Source organism: Struthio camelus, chromosome 9 (genome assembly GCF_040807025.1).
Source record: "Struthio camelus isolate bStrCam1 chromosome 9, bStrCam1.hap1, whole genome shotgun sequence".
Taxonomy (NCBI): domain Eukaryota; kingdom Metazoa; phylum Chordata; class Aves; order Struthioniformes; family Struthionidae; genus Struthio; species Struthio camelus.
Genome location: NC_090950.1, coordinates 24,530,346 through 24,548,979, shown reverse-complemented (window position 1 = coordinate 24,548,979; position 18,634 = coordinate 24,530,346). Strand labels below are relative to the sequence as shown.

At 37.9% G+C, this 18,634-nt stretch overlaps 1 protein-coding gene across 6 annotated transcripts in view; it reads right to left on the bottom strand.

Annotated features, from left to right (window-relative positions):
* Positions 1 to 18,634, bottom strand: part of PEX5L (peroxisomal biogenesis factor 5 like) — a 119,192-nt gene that overhangs the window by 46,834 nt on the left and 53,724 nt on the right. For 4 of the 6 annotated variants that reach the window (XM_068954424.1, XM_068954429.1, XM_068954426.1 and 1 more), the window contains exons 2-3: positions 3,379 to 3,444; positions 1,531 to 1,635 (exon numbers count right to left, since the gene is read on the bottom strand). The exons of 1 other annotated variant lie outside the window; for it this stretch is intronic. In XM_068954424.1, coding sequence (XP_068810525.1) covers positions 1,531 to 1,635; positions 3,379 to 3,444 — 171 coding nt within the window. The remainder of the gene's footprint in view (positions 1 to 1,530; positions 1,636 to 3,378; positions 3,445 to 18,634) is intronic. One more of the 6 variants, XM_068954427.1, reaches the window with a different exon arrangement.

Here is an 18,634-nt window from a genome sequence, read left to right as displayed (position 1 = left end):
CAGTACAAATGGTGCATCAAACATTTAACGAACCCAGGCTGAACTCCTGGCCCTGTTGAAGCCAATGGAAGTTTTGCAGTATGTTTTCTTTGCGGGGAAGGGAGAGGGGGTATCATGCTGATTTCTAATTGTTGTTCATCAGCCACTTAGTGTACAATTAGAAATGATGCATTAAAGAGCATCCTTTTCCTTTGTGCCGTGACTTTATAGACGTTAGAGTTCACCACAAGTGAAACATGGTGTTCAGCAGGGGTTGAGGAGGAAATGGCCAGACCTGGTTTGCAAAGTATAGAAAAATTATTTGCTCTTCTGTTGTGTGAGTGCGGTGTATCTTGTACACTCAGACAAGCGTGTGCTGGCGTTTTGTGCATCATGAATACTTGCAGAAAGTAAAGCAGTAGTTATCCTAAAGTGTCAAAGGAATAAAAGAGGAACGTAGATCTTGTTGAAGTCTCTCATGTAAGAATAACCATGTGGTGAAATTACCTCTGTTAAACCTACAGCCACACAGAAATAACATGTGCTGAATATTAACCAGTAAACTAAGTGAATGGCTACTCTAATGCATATTACTATGCAGATAATAACTTTTCTTGAATTGTCCCAATCAGAAGCATTGAATGGTAGTGTCACTTTAGCCTCTTACAGCACTGACGTGAGAAATGGATTTGTATATGTTAGCAGCAGGGGGAATAAAATGGACCGTTGCGGTGAGATGGAGCCACTGTACTTCACTGCGGTGCCTCAGTCAGCGTCTTCAACAGACCAATGAAACCATCCAACACTTGATGGTTACTCTAACGCTGTAAAGTTTGGAACGATGAAGTTGCATCCTTTCATTGACTAAATTTGTTTTTAAAAAAAAAAAGAAATGAAGACAATGAGGCGTGCAAAGCAAAATAGTCCGAATTGCAACAGGAGTGACATCCTGGCGAAAACTTAAAGGCATGTGAAATATTTAAAATGACACTACTGGAAAGTGGTTTCTTATTTTATATATGCATTGTAAATGAAGACTTATGTTACTTGAATGCTGACAGCGTGAATAATAATTGACATTTTAAATTAGTTTTTAGATAACCTTCTGGTAACTGACATATGTATACTGCGCTTTCTACAAATCCCCTCACATAGGGAAAAATGTGTTTTTGCTAAATTTTCAGGTGAAAACATCTTTTTTTTTTAAAAAAAAGCTATTTTTTCCAAGTTACTCAATGATGAAATGTAATTACTTGGTATCTTCTAGCAGAAAAATTCAGGCAGAATTGCCAAAACTGAAATACTCCAATTGGAAAGCTAAAGAGTAGATGAGTTGTTTTTTTTTTTTAATTATTCCCTCCCCCCCTCAATTTTTGTAGGTGGCATTTTGGGTAGGGGGGAGGCTTTTGGGGTCGTTTTTTCTGTTGCTGGAGCTGTAGCCGCCCGTTGGGTGAGACGGGAGCCGTTACAGCCCCGGCGCCGCCGCACCGGCCGTTCCCTGTCAGCTTAACATATGTCAGCTGCCGCCTCAGAGCGCAGCGGTCCGCCCACCTGTGATGTCATAGTAAGGAGGGGCTTTTCTTCCGCCGACTCCTCCCTCGGAAGCTCCTTCATCACCATGGCAACAGCCTTATCGGCCGCCCTAGAGCCTTTGCCCTACAACAGCGAAATCAACAATGGCGCGGGTCAGGTTACGCAAGCACGGCCCGAGCGGTCCCGGCGGTACATGGTGGCGTTAAGAGCTGGAAGCGAAGCTTGGGTTGAAAGGAGATCACGCAAACACTGTTTAAAAATGAATGAATAAATAAATGATAAAAATCCGTGACGCCGTGAATTACCGACCCGGCTGGGGTCGGACGGCGGTCTTCACGCGTCGAGGTTGGTGGGGACGGGGCAAGGCCTGGCTCTGGGCAGGCCCTCGCGAAGCGCCTCAGTGCCAGCTGCAGGGTTTGAACGTTACCCAGGAGGGGCTCTCCACCTGAGTAAGACCTGCGGGATGCTTCCCTCCATTCGTTCACCGGTATTTGACATTTAGCTACCCAAAAGTTTACGTCTGAAATGCACGTTTCTCCATCAAAAGGAAACGCAAACCATTCTGGCAAATAAAGCGCGGATCCTTGCAGTTTATTCACTGCGGCAAGCTCTCCCTCAAGTTAAATTTGAGAATTAACCTGTCGCAGTGGGCCCAAAGTGTTCATAGCTCTAGTAACACTTTAAAAAGCAGTTTATATCATTGTATCAGTTTCTTTGACTTACAGACTATAGGGAGCCAAATACTGCCATCACAGAGATTGCTACGGTTCTCCTGAAGAAGGTAATTGTTATTGAACTTACTGTAAGGATTTTTTTTCGAACTTCACTTTCTTAAAATTCAGTTAATGCATTGTAATTATTCAAGAGAAGGTTAAATCTTTTAACAATTTTTAATTGTATGTTAGCCAAACACAAAATGCGGTAGCATTATGTGCCATGTTCTCTTTAAAGCCATTCTCTCTTTATTTTAGAAAGTGTATTTGTCTTAAGTTCGCACAGGTTTCTTTTGCTCTCTGGTACTCCTGCAACTGGCAGAGAAAACCTGGGCATATGCATAAAGCCCAACAGCAGAGCGGTGTTGCGCTCGGATCCTGGGCACGTTCGTACTGCTATACTTGCAAAGCTCTCAAAGTTTTAGGTGTGCAAAGACCGCAGGATCTGGCTCCATGAAAGCAGCATTTCACAATAGACTTAAAAATATTTAAAGACTTAAAAGCCTATAAGGAAAAACTAATTTTTTTTACTGCTGCATCATACAATAAGATTTACTGGGACTAGCACTGTATTCTACGTCCAACAGAAAACACTATTGCTTATAATGAGGTAAGTTTCAGAAACACTTTGTCAGCAACTGCAGGTAAAGACATGTACATACTATTGCATTTTTAGAACAGATTTCTTTCAGTTGTCAGGTCAATGTTAGGTTAGCTTATTTGTGCAACACATCACAGTTACCCTACAAAGAGTTCTTTGCATGCTGCAAGAAATTCTTATAGCAAAAGTGTCGTAAGTCATAAGCATGCTGGTTTTGGGGTTCCTTTGATATCCAAAGAACTGGAAAGGACCGTAAAATTCACTTAAATGTATTTTCTTCAGTGAGAAATTATTTGTAATTGCTAAGCATATCAAAGGTTCTTGGCCAATTATGTATTTATTCTTTTCATGATTGATATGACATATTACAAGTCTGAGGCTCGTTTCTTGTACGAGGTGTGGAGCTATCGTTAGCTAGAACTAATAACATGCTATTTGACTTCTATAAAATGTAGTCCTTCGTGCTGAATGCTAGAACAAAATAGTTTCTCAGCTAGAAAGGATGCATAGGAAAGCATGCAGTGCTTTTTTTCTTGCATAGTAAAAACCCACCAAAGCAAAGGTCAGGTCACTTTTTTGAAGACAGAGCCACTTTTTCTTCAAGGTTTCACCTACTGCCTGAAAAGAGTTATGATACTCATATTAGTGCCTGCTGTTAATCTTTCATAAACATAACTGCAAAACCCTGGGGATGGTTGATTCCATATATCATCTGTCTCATCAGCTTAAAGTGGCTATAACCCAATGTACGATGGTAACTTGATGAATACCTCTGTTTACTCTTTCATTAGTGGACTTTTTGTATTTGCTGGTCAAAGTGAGTGCCATATATATATATATTTTATATGTGTGTGTGTGTGCATATACATACATACAAACATACAAAACTGCCATCCTAAAAGACTGCCTGTAACTTAGGCTGATATATTTCTGACTCCTCAGCACAGGATATGAAAAATGTTATGCTGAAACTACAATCCTGTAGCAAGCAGCTTACAGGATACTAAAGAGACGGTGCAGGAAGTGGCTTAAGTTCTCTGGTTTCGGTGGGGAGATGTGCAGGTGACCAACTCACTGGAAAATCCAGTTGTTTACTTTGATGCGTAGAAATAGATTTTGGCATCTAATGTAGGTTTTTAAGCTTGAAAGTTGTGGTAGCTGTGTTCACTGCAAAGAATATTACTGTATTCAGTCCTCACATGTGAGGCAATTAGCTAGAGGAATTGGAGAATAAGACTAGTTTGTCTATGGCAGGACAAACTTATTACTGTTTTGAACTGCCCTTGAAATGATCTGCAGGGTGTTTGTTGCAATACTGTAAATACTCTAAGACTTTATCAATAATCGTAGAAGAATTGCCCTTTTAAAAAAGAGTTACCCATTTACATGGTTCCTTCAATATTAGGTGTTGTTTCCTAGTGTTTTGGCTTGCTATACATATTTGTGTGTAACAGGAGCTTGCTGCTCAAACCCTGTAATTTTGTAACAGCAATTTTTACACTTGCCAGATCTCTAGAATGAACAGTTGTTCATAAGCCAGGTTTGCAAGGTAAATTATTTTCTCATATAAACAACAGTTTGATAATTTAGTAAATTAATTTCATTGTATTCTGTTTGTCTGCAACATGTGAATTGAAACAGTTGTGATGCAGAGCATGCCAACCTGTATGCAACCCAAGAAAAACATGAATTGCTGCAGGAAAAATATGTTTTCGTAGAATATGCTGTTCAAGTAGACCTGAGTAACGTGCCAGTATTTTGGTTACATTTGAAACTGAACAGTTCATTTTTAGATGTCTCAAAAGCAGAATAAGAGGTAGAGTTCAGAGTATTCACGTGATGATAAATATTTGTAATAGGATCAGGTAGAAGACTTATTAACGGTTTCTGTAGATTCATCCTTTGGCTTCAGGAGTTGGAAATGTCTATTACAATCCATAAGAGTTTGCAGAATTTTTTAAAAGGCCCTTTGGCAGGGTTTTGTAAGAAAATACACTATTTCTTGCAGCTGGCATTTCTGAATAGCTCCAGATTAAATTCAGTACAAGTCACAGTACTTGCACGTGATACTTGTTAACGAGGCTTTAATTAAGCTTCTGTATTAATGTAAATTCTAGGATGGCATACAGTTTTTAAAATCCAGTGAAGCAGATAGCTTTTCAGTCATGTTCATGTTTTAAAAAGCCTTCTCCTAGTACTTACTATTCAAGCCCATGGGCATTTTGCCAATGGGTCACTTTGAAGTCATGATGGGTACATCAATTATATTTAAAAAAAAAAAAAATTTTTACAAATACCTGGGCATACTTTGAAAGCATTTATGTTCGTGAAATCCTATATAATTCTGGAACTGATTTATTCATTGTAATTATTTGCAAATTTATTATTGTATCTGAAAAATCAATGACCAGTGCCTTGTAAACTTTTAATATTCTGACATCAGTATTTAAACTGTAGTGATTAATTACAGAAAATGTTGTTTGTTGTCTTCAATGGAATCTAAGTGTTTGCCATAATTCATAATATAATTAGACGTTTCCTCGGACAAATATTTTAGGTACCTGAATCCAAAATTCACCTTTCAAGAATACTTATGCTACTTAATACTGTGAGAAAAGGAAAAGGAAGAAGTTGTTTGTGATCAGATTTGGATTTTCTAGTACGTATACACACAGGGGATGAAATTCTGCCTTGTTATAAATCTGTGCTATTCCCTTTATTTTCAAAAGGTCCTACCAAGGTGTTTCAGCTTTACTCGACACTCTATAATGCATTGTTACCCACTGTGGTATTGGGAGTGTTCTCAACATATGCTTACTGAAATTTAAGTTTTTGCGAAACAGAAGCTTTAACACAACTTCATTTGTAAAGAAATCTGATAGGAAAAAAATAACGTGCAGATAGTGCTAAAACATGTATTATCATCTTATTGGCTTCATGTAGCATCTCTCCTTTCTACTTAAAGAGAAACAGAATGATTGCCTTTATTTATGAATATAAATGCCAAAGAAGTGTTCAGTTGCCCTGTACTTGTCTCATAATATTATTAAATGAAAATAAAATTTAAAAAAATCACTATAGGATAAATAGCCAAGTATCTTACTGTCTGGGAGAGTTTAAAAAGAAAAAAAAAAAATTGATTGGCATTCAAGGCAAGTTCTACTGAGTTTCTAGGCCTGAATTTTAAAGCTTTGATATTCTTGCTACAAACATCCTCAAAGAGTATTATCAGAGCTTTACTCTCACATGGAAAAGCATTTCACCTCAGGCCCACCTTGGGTGTGTCCAGAATCCAGTTATTCTCAGAACTTCGTGAAATGCTTGACTGATGGAATAAAGAGCAAATGTCCCGTAATATCTGTTGGTAATGCCAGTCTGGGAAGGATTGGTAAATAGTCACAATTCACGATGATCTTTTAAATTTTTGTTTTTATTTAAAAAAAAAAAAAAGGATAGAAGAATATAAGGCAGGAAAAATGTAAGGCAGGAGTTGTCTCAAGTAACCAAATACTTCGAATTTGTATTGCTGGAGGAGCTATGCATAGAAAATGCATGGAAAATGAGTCATAGTCTTAATTCAGAGATTAGAATTGGATAGGTAAAATTCAGAGATAGCTTTGCATGAAATAACTATTTAGTCAGGATCTTCTAGAAATGGGACTTAAAACAGTGCTGAAGATCAGTTGATTTTCCAAGTAGTTTGGCTGGGGCTCTGCTTTCATATTATCTAACACTGTCATGACCAAATTAAGGATCGAACTCCAGAGTGCTCACAGATGACTGGAAAAAGTGAAGACCAGGAATCTGTGTGAGATACCCTTGCTGTGAACAATCAGAAATCCCGTCATACTCGTGCAAAGGCTTAAGACAGGTATTTCAGTAGTCGTTGGACTTGTGCTCTTTGCTCTGAAAGGAGCCTGAATATTTTGTACATGCTACTTTTCAGTCCAGAATTTCGTAATATAATGATCGCTCTTTTGAGTGTTAAACCATTTACTAAAATGCTTTAATGGGCTGGGGAAGGGTTTTATAAGGCAAATTTTACAGAAGGTGCATTAATTGTATCTTTAAGATACAGCAGCTGAAGTCCCTTTATGCTAAGAGAAAGAACAGACAGAGCTACTGTACGTGTTGAACTTAGGATGCTTGGCTGTTGTCCAGATCCTCAGGCAGCTGGTGTATTAGACTTAAAGTACCAATTAAGTAGCCTATTCAAAATGGATTTATGCAACGCAAATCTTTGTTCTGTGCAATTTAAAACTAAAAATGAAGGGGCACACATGGCTTAATTGTTAAAATTATGCAGAGCTGACACTTTTACCTCTCAAAACGAGTACGCACAGCCAGACAGTGGTACTGCAAGAGTTTTGTGTCTACAAGATTATAGTGAGCTCTTGAAATCACATAGGATCTATTTGGGTTTATTATTTTGCATTTCTCCTTTCTTCAGGCTTTTCTGTTCACATTTTCTCCATATGCCTTTCTTTTAATCATCTGTGTGTTTCTACACTTTTCTAATGATGTTCTATTCTGCATGTTATACATCTTGAAAAATAATGAGTAACCATATGGTGAGGCTGTTCTATGAACCAACACAAGATAGATACTTAAAACAGAAAATTGTGTTTCATAGACCCTTTTGTTAGGTTTGTCTAAAGAGCTTAAAAAAGCTAGATATCTATCTAACATAAATGGACATAAAATTCTTTTAGGCAATGCTCAATTGCCTATGGTGTGGTGATACCTGAACTAGCTGTATATTCTGAACTGGATGCAGTATTGTCAAGGTAGACCAACTTTCAGGACCTGAAACAGAATTTCCCTATTGTACTTGCATCCTGTTGAACCTCCTACGTGTTCTGTTAGTGATGGTCTAACCTCCTTTGACTTCTTAATAGTTCATCCTTACGACAGTATGATCAAGTACAGATGGTGTTGGCTACAAATGAGGATACTGGGTATAGAAAGACTTGCCAGAGAAGTATTTTACTGGGAAAGCAGCTAAACTGCTAAATCTGCTGAGTTCTAGTACACTGCTCTCCTCTAATTTCTCTCTTCTTTCTTTCTCATAATGATTGAATAACTTTGATTTCAGTATTAGTATGAAGACTTTTTCATTATGTGCAAAGAAAACTGGCAAAGAAGGAGATAACAGCTGATAGAAAGGAATCAGCGCAAGTGTTTACATCTACCTTACTTAGACCGTGTCTTATGTCCGTTTAAATGTCAATATTGTGGTTAAATTGCATTCCAGTTTGAGACTCATTTGCCTGGAAATGGCATCGTCAGGCTTTTTGTTTATGGTCCCTCAGTAACTGCGGTGTCATGTGTGCTTCTTGTAGAAGTTCTGTCATCTTGTTACCTATAGATTCCCTCTGAAAACCAAGGGGGACTGCTTCCGAGGCATCTCGAGTGGAAGTTCTGCAAGACCCATTCTGTTCTTCGAAACTTATGCAAAGTCATTGTTCGTAATACATCTCATCAGATATTATGACTGGTACTTAATAAGTGATTCTATTAAGTCTAACTAATTCTCTCTAAACTATGCTTATTCATGCAGGCTAGTAGGAGGAAGATGCAATTAAGCTTTTTTCTTTTGTCTTACGTCAAAAAGTGGCAAAATAATGATTTCTAGTATTTGACCTACAGTGTTGCCCCATCTGTAAACAGTAAATTCATCCTGGCTCTTAGAGCAAGGTTGCTAACTATCTGAAGAGTGAGGCATGGAATAGAGCTAACTAAAGGGTAGTTTAAAGTTCTTGGTTCTCTTATGAAAGCAGTTATATAATGCAGCTGCTTGTGATAGCAGGCTTGAGTGAGATGTATTCCAGTCCTTTGGTTCTGTGTATCAGCATTTAAAGCTATTGTGAATATGTAGAAACTTTTTTTAGCACTTATTTAATTGAATTCTTGATAAATTTTAACTGTGTTATCGAAGAGGTACGTCTTTTGACTGCGCAATGGTGTTTGTTTTCAAAAAACTTTAGGGAATAGCAGTATTTCTCCCTTTATGTCTCTCTGCAGTTAGTCTGTGTCAAGGAACATTGTGAAATTACTGAGATTTATCAACTGGAAATTTCAAATTTGTTTGATATTCTTCAGCAAGAATTAACACAAGAAATATTTTGTCTTTTTAAAACTGGCGTTCACTGTATGACTGCAGTGTCATGGGTCACAATCGCAGCCGTAAAATAAACTCATTCTGCTACTGTTATATGTATTAATACAGTAATGCATGTACTGGATTAGAATAAGACATTTCTCTAGTTCTAGTTCAAGGTGAAATTTAAGGTGCTCTGATCACTTCTGAAGTAAGCTGATTGGTTACTAATGTACCTTTTATTGTTTAAAAATATCAGCATTTGATTTTAAAACTGCATCTAAGAATTATTTAGAGCCATTGCATGTATTTTCTTTAAAAATTGTAACGTTTTATTTTTGGCTAGAAGTCAAAATTATGCTTCAGTTCTTCTACGTACGCGAAGGCAGTTAGCCCAGAACGATGAGTAAACCATTTAATACTGCTAAAATCAATTTGGATTACAAGTAATCTGTGGAGATTTAGAACTTTGTATTAGTGTTAATGCTGTTCAAGATGTAATGCCATAGCTAGACTAAACACAGAACTGATGCTACAGTTGAATAACAGTGACAGTTTAAAAAAAAAAAAGCGCAAGTTGCATATTACAAAATTATTTTGAAAAGTCAAGAGATGGTATTTTTTAGTGCAGAAAAACCAGAGGCTTATCAAACAGCAGGAATACAGAGTAGTCTTGAGAGGTGTTTCAGGATATAGCGCGTTTGTTCTGAACTAATTGATTACAGGGACAGCTGATTTTGAGTCTACCTTACATATGATGTTTTGCAGGTTAAAAATAAGATTTGATGTAATGGTATGGTAGTCCTCAGTTTAATTAATAGCTGTTCCTTATTTAACCTTGGACAATGGCTTGAGCCTCAAAGCTTGAGGCAAGCAATCTAACTCTTGGTATGCCTGCCATGAATGTTGATAGGAGACATTGGGAATTTGTTTTTTCTATGGGTTTTGCTTGGATCTGCGTTTGCAGTATCTCCGCTTTGACCTCTGTTGCTGTTAGGGCAAGGTCCCCGTGCTCTCTTCAACTGTGGATCCTGAGGAGCAAAACTTTAATAAACTAATATTAATAAAGCAAAAGAAATGTTGTCTAGAGCCAAGTGTGGAATAAGTCAGGGCCTGACTACATGTTGCTGCTGTTTATTCCAGGAAAGACAGAGCCAGCTTCTACCAGAAACCATTGTGTCTTAAGTATTATTTTGTAATATCAATGTTATCTCTCAGTAGAAATTGCACCTGGATGGGGCAAAATAGGAGTGTTTTGGCCTCACATAAAAGGTGATCTCCAAGTATCTAAAAGCAGTCCATCCTTGGTCTTGAGCTCTAGCTTTTTCAAAGGGAAAAAAGTGGATGATATTTGGGGAGAGGTAAGTCTGCAGTTTGAGTCTATTTTTATCACTTCTTGACTTTGGAGCAAAAACAATCAGAAAAGTATAAGACAATACTTTTAAATATGTGCAGAAGGGCTAGAAATATACTTGTGCCTGGAATATGGTGCAAATTGTTTTAAAAGAACAAAGTGATACAGATTCTGAAGTTAAAATTGTAAAATCTGTGCTCTCCCTTCCTGGAACTTAGAGGAAATGTATTTAACTCTTCTGTGTTTACAAGCTTCAACACTTTGTTCTTGTTCCAGTTTGATATCAGTATAAACCTATTCAGTTCAGAGTTACACACCTGGGTAACTGAGAAAGGAATTAGGTCCCATTAGCCCACACTTCTTTTTGGTGGTTACTTGCATTAGATAGGGCAGAGACTCCTCAGCCGTTTAGCGCAATAGAAAAAGAAGATGAGAAAAAACACAATTTAAAAGAAAAAATTAAAGCAGCTGTAGAGCTAAAAAGGAACTGCATGCCTACTGATCCTATCTTACAGTTACAGTTCTATGAGAGTCTTAAAATAATTGAAGTCCTGAAAATGTGGTTTTCTGCACAGAAACTGACAAAGCTTGCAGAAAATATAATGGGAACTTTTTATCAAATTTGATTTTTATCAAAGCTGCTGAGCCTCCACTTTCTCTTGTTTTCCCTGGCTTTCTTGTTGCCAGATTAGCACCGTCTGTGTTGCTTACTGTCACCAAAGGGATGATTTTGCTCATTTTGAAAGCCTTTAGGGAAGGCATTATTATTTAGGAAAGGTAAAATCAATGCTGAGTAAGGGCAGCTGTTCAGATGCCCGATCTGTTACTTCAAAAGTCAGATACAATTCTGCATCTGTCTTTGAATGTCTTCAAACAAATAAACTGGTATGTCTCTTGCTAGATGCCTTATTGCAAAACCATTCTAAAGACACATTACCTCTGAAATGGCCATTATTTGTTTTGAGTGTTCTGATTTTGTTTAAAAGGAAGCCAGCTTGGATACAGACAGAAGTCAGCTTGTAATACGTTCTCATCAGTATGTATTAACTTTTATTGAAGATTAGGATGAAAATCTAAGGATTTGAGTTGTGTAAATCTGGGGTAAACATTATGTGATGAAAATCTATGCCTTCAGTTTAACTCTTTCGTATAGATCCTTTAGTCGTTTGTGGCTAGTGATCACAGTAGAGTCGATTCTATTTAGGATTTTTGGGTTTTCTTTGACTTTTTTTTGTTGAAAGGTTTATTCAAATGCTATGCAAAAAGAATGGAAAACTTTCTTAATATGAGATGATAAACCCGTTTAATCCCAAAATAACGATACACTGATTAAACTACACAGAAGGATGGAAAATGGTGAGGCAGAGGATGAATGGGGGAGGGGAAGGAAAAGATGGTGGATGAAGGGGTGTGATCTGGATTTACTTTGAAACATTGTTTTTTTTCTAATCAGGCTTGTGTTTAGACCTGTACATTTAAATAGTGAAAACATGGCATTAGATGGGAGGCTTGAAAACAAGAGGACAAGATTATCTGTTCTTGGAAAATGATTCTAAAATTGGATTTTTGAACTACTGGAGTTCTCTTAAGCCACCATTCTGAATGCTACCAGTGCAGATTTATAACTTTCCATAATATAAACATCGATATCCTTAAACTTAGGTCACTTTCTGTCCAGACTTTAAATTTGAGTCCCTTGTACAATGGATAGAGACTGAAGTAGAGCTCTCATAGCACTTTGGTAACAAAAAGGCATTGTGATCTGTCCTTGACCCAAAACTCTTCATTGTGTCTCTTGTGTCCCATGTGATTTGATCTACAAAGTTTTGAATCTTAGTTTACTATCTTTACCTTCTAGAATAAAACTTTATTTTAACTCAGTGTAGTAGGATTCCCTCCCTGTGCCCGTTTTTGTTCCCTGAAAATAGCAGGTTGCCATTTATCAGACAATAGCGATAGTGGATGAGGACAGTAAGAATACTGGATGAGGCAGTGAAATAGCAGCGTGGCCTACAAAATAACTTGCAGTCCCTGAGCTGGAGGTGGCTTCTGCACATAATTTCTGCTTTGGAATGATCTCATCGGAAGTACTGAACTTGTTAATGCTGCAAAAGCAGCATTAACAGCATCATATAAGCCCATTTAGAGAGGATTATGCTCCTATCCCTTCATTTAGCCCCTCGTTTCACACACAGTTTGGAATCCTCCAGGAAGCGAGTTCTTAAGTGAAATATGTTAAGGATTACACCCTTAAATATTCTTAATTTTCCTATATGTACTACTAAGATGGAGAAATAACTTTTCTATTTTAATACTGCGAAGGTACTGTAACTACAAAAGTGAAAAATACAGGTATGCTGGTAGATAATTACTTCTAGCCCTAAACAGAGATTTAAGGCTTGGACAATTAAAATCTCATTCTTCTTAGAGTTTAAGAAAGTCTTTAGTATAATTGCCCATATCAGTTACGTTTGTAAAAATGTGCTTGTTTGTGTATTTGTATGAGTATTCTGTACTCTTCTGGCTGCAGTGGATTTGTTCTAGTTTTACGCCAATGGAAGTAATAAGCATTTGGCCTATGCTGCAAGGCGCTGAAAGCAGTATCTATGTTTCTTAGAGTCAGCACATCAGTGATATCAGATATGCTTTGTACTGTTTTGTTTAAATGGGCTTTTCTCAAGTTACAGTGATGCAATAAAAAAACTCATTTTTCCATAAATTTTTCTACATCCTTACTTATTTTTGCCTACTTAAAAAGGGTAGCAAGCATCTACAAAAGATGAAAAGATGAAAAAATCTAGTTACTTATTCACTCAATTTACACACTTTTCTAAAACTTATGCTTTAGTGTTATGTAATCTTATAAAGCATACTGTTTTTCACAGTCCGCAGAGGTGTTTAGGTTGTCACGTTCTTCGCAAAAGGAAGGTCTAATGCCCTTTTTCCGTAGTTCAGCAGTGTTTCAGACTTCAGTTAGTTTCTACTTGTTTGGGAATGTCTGCAGTATAAGTAAAAGTGCATCCGTGCTCCTTATAACGACTATTTAAATGAACCTAGTTTGCCTGGTAAGGTAGTACTTTGATTTAATATAAACTCCTTGAGTACCTACAGCATGAAATTGGGGACCAGGTAGTAGAAAGAAGCTGATAAAGGTGAAAGTCTGTATAGATTATTGTTCTTGATTCTCAGAACTCCTTAAATGGGATAATTTTATATGTAGAAATTTTTTACATCAGCAGTTATACTTGCCATGAAGCTTCTTTGGTGCTTGCTTTCTTGGGATGTAAGTGCTTTTGCTTGTATTTCAAAATTGGCTTATGGTACATAGAAAATCCCTTGGATGTACTGTAGCACTAATGAGTGCTAATTCTGCCTCTTCAGCTAGGATGTCAAATCCAGTACTATGTTGTGCAGTTAAGGCAAACTGTGCTGTCCTGTGCAGTTAAGGCTAAACTAAACCTTCCTAGTAGCTCCAGGTAGAGTAACCTAAAGCTTTGGAGGTTAAGCTGCATGACAGCTATTGTCAGAATTATTTCTCTTCAGAGCTTCTGTGAAAAAACCTCTCCGTTAATCTCGTAGCCCAGTGCTATACACTACTTGTGCAGCCTTCCGCAGGAGCAGATTCATTTGGAAATGGCTTGTTCTTGGACATCAGAATAAATCTTGATCAAGTGAAAGATGGAGTAGGGGTGAGTTCACCACTGTCTGAAGTGCTTGCAGACCACCTCAGTATCTGTGCTTATTGTCGGAGAATTTACAAGCTAGTGTCAGGGAAGAGGGGTGAAGCAGTTTGTTTGCTTTGTGTACTGAGGACTAGACTGAGACGTAGCTGACATACACGTGGGAGGGAGTGAGTATATCCCTAACACCCCGGTATTGGTGAGGTACATGTACCGCATCAGTGTAGAGAATAAGCTGTGGAGTTTTGAATATATGAATCTTGACTTCCCTTCTGTCTTACTGGGGAGAGCAACTGAGCCAGCAGAGGGAAGGAAAAGTTTGTTTGCTGCTGGTATAGTCCAGCAGTAAATTACTGTATTGTCTCCTGGGGGGGGTCAGGAAGGAAGCTGAGTAGAGTGGCCTGGGAGATACCTTTTCTAATGACAGTGCTCTGATAGTCTCAGAATCACTCTATCAACCAGCATTATGAATTTTGTATTCACTGAAACACACCGCTACTATATTTCACTCTGAAAATCTTTTAAATAAGAAAGTCTTGATCCAACCTTGACTCTTTTTCATTAAGTTTTGGACATGTTTCATTAATGAAAACCCCAGCGAAATGATGTGAAAGATGGTATTGTCAGCTCAGATCTAGAAAAATTACATGAACAAATACTTAGGCATATGCTCAGACTGGCAAGGACTGTAAGATTTTTTTCTTTCAGCCCAGATCGCATGAGCATAATTGAGGAAAAAAGAAGCTGTCACAGATGGTGATAGCAGTGAGAGGCCCAATGACATGTGTTTCAACCCGAAGTTTGCTACAGCGGAGTTACTGAGAAAGCATAACACACGAGAACAACTGCCAGAATCTCAAGCTCTAAGAAACACGCTTATTAACTAATTAAACTTGCATACTTGTAAAGACAATGAATTGAATCATTCCTTCCTGTGGAGAGAACTTCATGAGTAGAAGAGTAAACTGGAAAACGTGCGTGTTTGGGTAGGTCCCAAAGTATCGGTGTCAGAAAGCATCCAGCCGAGATGAGGGAACTGAGGTTTCCAGTGGTGAGACAGCTTGTGGTATTGGCACGATGTACTTATTGCATGGCCAGAGTCAGGAGAGGTTACCCTGTAACTGTGTAAAATGCCTAGGAGAACTGGAAAACACTGGTGTTACCTGGGCCGCGTATGAGCTGTTGGAAACACTGCCAAGCTGTGGTTGATCTACAAAGGCTGTGAACTAAGAGTGTACACAGCACGGCCCCTCATCACACCTTAACATACAGGTGCCCTTGGAGTCATTAGCAACACAATGTAAAATTCAAGCAGCTGATTCGGGATCAGTGAAGTGACAAGGATAACTTAGAGCTATTTTCACACACTCCTTTAGGAATTGCACTGTGCTCTCATGAACTGTGCTGCAGTTTTACACACTTTCTGTCTCATTTCATTTATAGAATAAGTTTCTTTGGTCGGTAGCAGTGCCAGTGATTGAAGACAGCTTGGCTAACACGGACCAAAAACTTATTCTCACTTCCTCGTATATGAAAGGCCATCCCCTTTCAAATGTCACTGTGCTGTTCTGAAAGTGTTGGAGGGGAAAAATAAAAAAAACTTACTTTCATGTCCCTGCATTCTCACAAATAGAGGAATAATTCCTTGTGTGCCTGCTGAGGCGGTTGTATTTTTCTAAAGGGTGTTTTTTTGTTAGGGAGTTTGTTTTCCCCCAGTACTTGCTCAAATTCCAGGTGAGATGGGATTTTTACTTACATTTAGTGACACTTTTACTGACATTTTACTTCTTTAAACTATATTGTCATAGGCAATAAACTTTACTTGTCAAGAGAGAACAATATTATAACAATATTATTACCCACATGTATTATTTCTGCCTAAGGACTTTTGATTTATTTCTGTACTCTGCAGGCATCCTGACAATACATGGGGCTACAGTGAATTTTTATTTAAAACTCTCAACACCTGATTGCAAATGTAAAAATTTGCATTTTAGTTTCCATATATCTAGAGCACTGGGAATTGGTTAACGGTAGAAATGATGCATTGTTTTCATGCAGTAGTGAGCTTTCCGACAGTCAGTGTAGATTTGAAACATGCAGTGAATACAAGCCTTTTCTGCTGCCTTCTCAAATTTCAGGATGAAATGTTTCCATGTTTATTTGCGAGTCAATGGCTCTGCGCACAACTGGTTTTCCAGGTGCAAGAGAAAGATCAGGGACAAAATGCAAGTGTTTGTCTTTGTGTCTTGTAGCTACCTGATTTAGAACTGCTGTTACCAGGCCTGACTTGTTTTTGGCTATTCCAAGGTACCTATTGAAGGCTAATGAGAAGTATTACAGAGTATTACTAGAGCAACAAATTACAGATGACTTTAAATTGCTATAGATACTACAGGAGCTAAGGAAAGGAGTTTTTGCTTTGCAAGTTTTTGTAATAAGGCTTTTTGTAGTGGTAAGAAAATAGCTTTAAGCATGAGACCATAGGATAGTCGCTCCTAATAATTCATAGATTAAGGTTAAAATAATTCATTTAATCACCTTAGTTGACTTTATGTATAACAGAATCAAAAAAATTTCTGCCTGTTTTGTATGTCACTTGTGTCTCACAGAGCTTATACTCAAATATATATGTATTTTTTTATTACAAGAGTCAGTTTGCAGAATTTGTGAAGTTCTCTTCATGAAGGTCTCTCTAGTGCTGTCCCCGAGTGGGAGGGCACCTTTGTTGACTTACAAATTGTCATCTCTGTTCAGAGAAAAAAACAAGCTCGGGTTGAAAGACTGACTTGCTACCCACTCCCACCTTGTGACACGCATCCACAAAAAAACCATTCTGTTGTTCACTACTATCATGTCCCTGCTTCCCTTCTCCAAGGGGAGTAGATGGCACAGAATAAAGGTTAACGCTACTCCTGCAGGCACTGACTTCAGCAGCCTGTTCAGGTGGAATTACTTGATAAGGAGGAGAATATTTTATTTTGCCAAGCTGCTACCTTTCTTCTCCCAGGTCAGACACTTCAGGGCAGATGTGATGTTGTGCAGAGAGGATTGCATGAATTTTCATTTCCCTTCTGCATGTCCCTTCAGTAGTCTTTCTTCCTTCTCTATTTTTTGCTGTTTTTCTCTTTTATAGTACAGCATACAAGATAGCCTAGAGCCTGTTCACTTTATCATAACAGTGTACTATTTTACGTAGATAGCTGAATTTCCACATGCTAGATCATCAATTGCTGTCTAATTCTAGTTATGATTTCAGTAAGCCTTGCTAGTAAATTAGCTGTAAAATAGTAATGAGGGCTGGTTTTCAGCCCTTATTTTTACTTTATAGTGTATCAACACTTGAAACGTGTCCTCTGAGAATTACATGTTCAGTGAGTTGCAAACTCTGTTTCAGAGCCAAAATAGGATATCTTTGTTTCACTCCCTGACTAACAGGAGGTTTGGCCTAAAGTGTGTTGTGCACGGTGCTGTCTGTTATACTGAATACAATACCTAGAAATAATAGAAAGTATATGTAGAGCAGGACTTGAAATATTTTCTAATAGAACTGCCAAGTTAGCATTACACTGTGGGCCAATAAAACACAGCTTTGGCTTCTTAGGAACTCAATTACACTGTGATACCTACTGTATAATGCTGACATTTCTCCTAACTTGTTCATATATTGATTTAATATCATTAGTTAGGAAAAAGCTATGTGAGTGGTCTGGAATACTGAGCCCCTTACAAAATGCTCTGAACAGAGCCATGTCCAAGCATAAATTGACCGGGAGGGCTATGGCATCTTCTGCTCGTTCACCACCAACACCAAGGTATATGCTCTGGGAATACCCTTGTGGGTGCTCTGTTCACGTCTAGGTTCCACCTGCCTCTGCTGGTGTGAGTAGTTGAGTCTTTGGTTCATTGTCTGGTTGGAAAAATGATAAGGAAAAAGTCTTGTGATTTGACTCACAACAAGAATGAGCCTTCATACAATGAAAAATCATGAAAATATTTGACTTTGAATTGAATGGAATTTTCTATTAAGTCAGTCTTCTACTTAGTTACTGAGGTGACAGAAGAAGTATGGGTTAGAAGGAAATCACTAGCTGAGTTCCTTAAGGATCTGTTCTGGGACTGATCTTTTCAAATATTTTTTACTGAAGACTTTGGCACAAAAAGCTGAGGTTGTCAATAGACCTGTGGATGATACAAGGTTGGAAGGTATCCTCTATGCAGAGGATGATCAGAGTATTAAATGGGGTGAAAATGAATGGTATGAAATGCCCTAATAACAAGAAACTTTTGCTGTCATCTGGGAGTGTAACTTTGCGAATGAATAAGGAGAAAAAAACCCACCATATTAGTCAATCACAGGAGTACTGTGCGCTAGCAATATGATGCAGCTGTGAAGCGTGATCATATGTGCTTTAGTTCATCACCAGAAATGTTACCATTGTTCAAAACATTTCTTGGTGGTCCTCTGAAATACCATGGTAGTCATCTGTGCTTGAGAAGAAGTGACTATAAAAGGTGCACTGAAGGGCCAATTGGAGAGATGAAAACTTTGATTAAAAGAAGGTTTTTTTTAAAGGTTATCTCTAGCAGAGTAAAGAATGGGTAGTGAGCAGATTTATGTTGGAAGTCAAAAGGCTTTCCTAAAAGAAATAAGGGGAAGAAGCTTATTTTTAA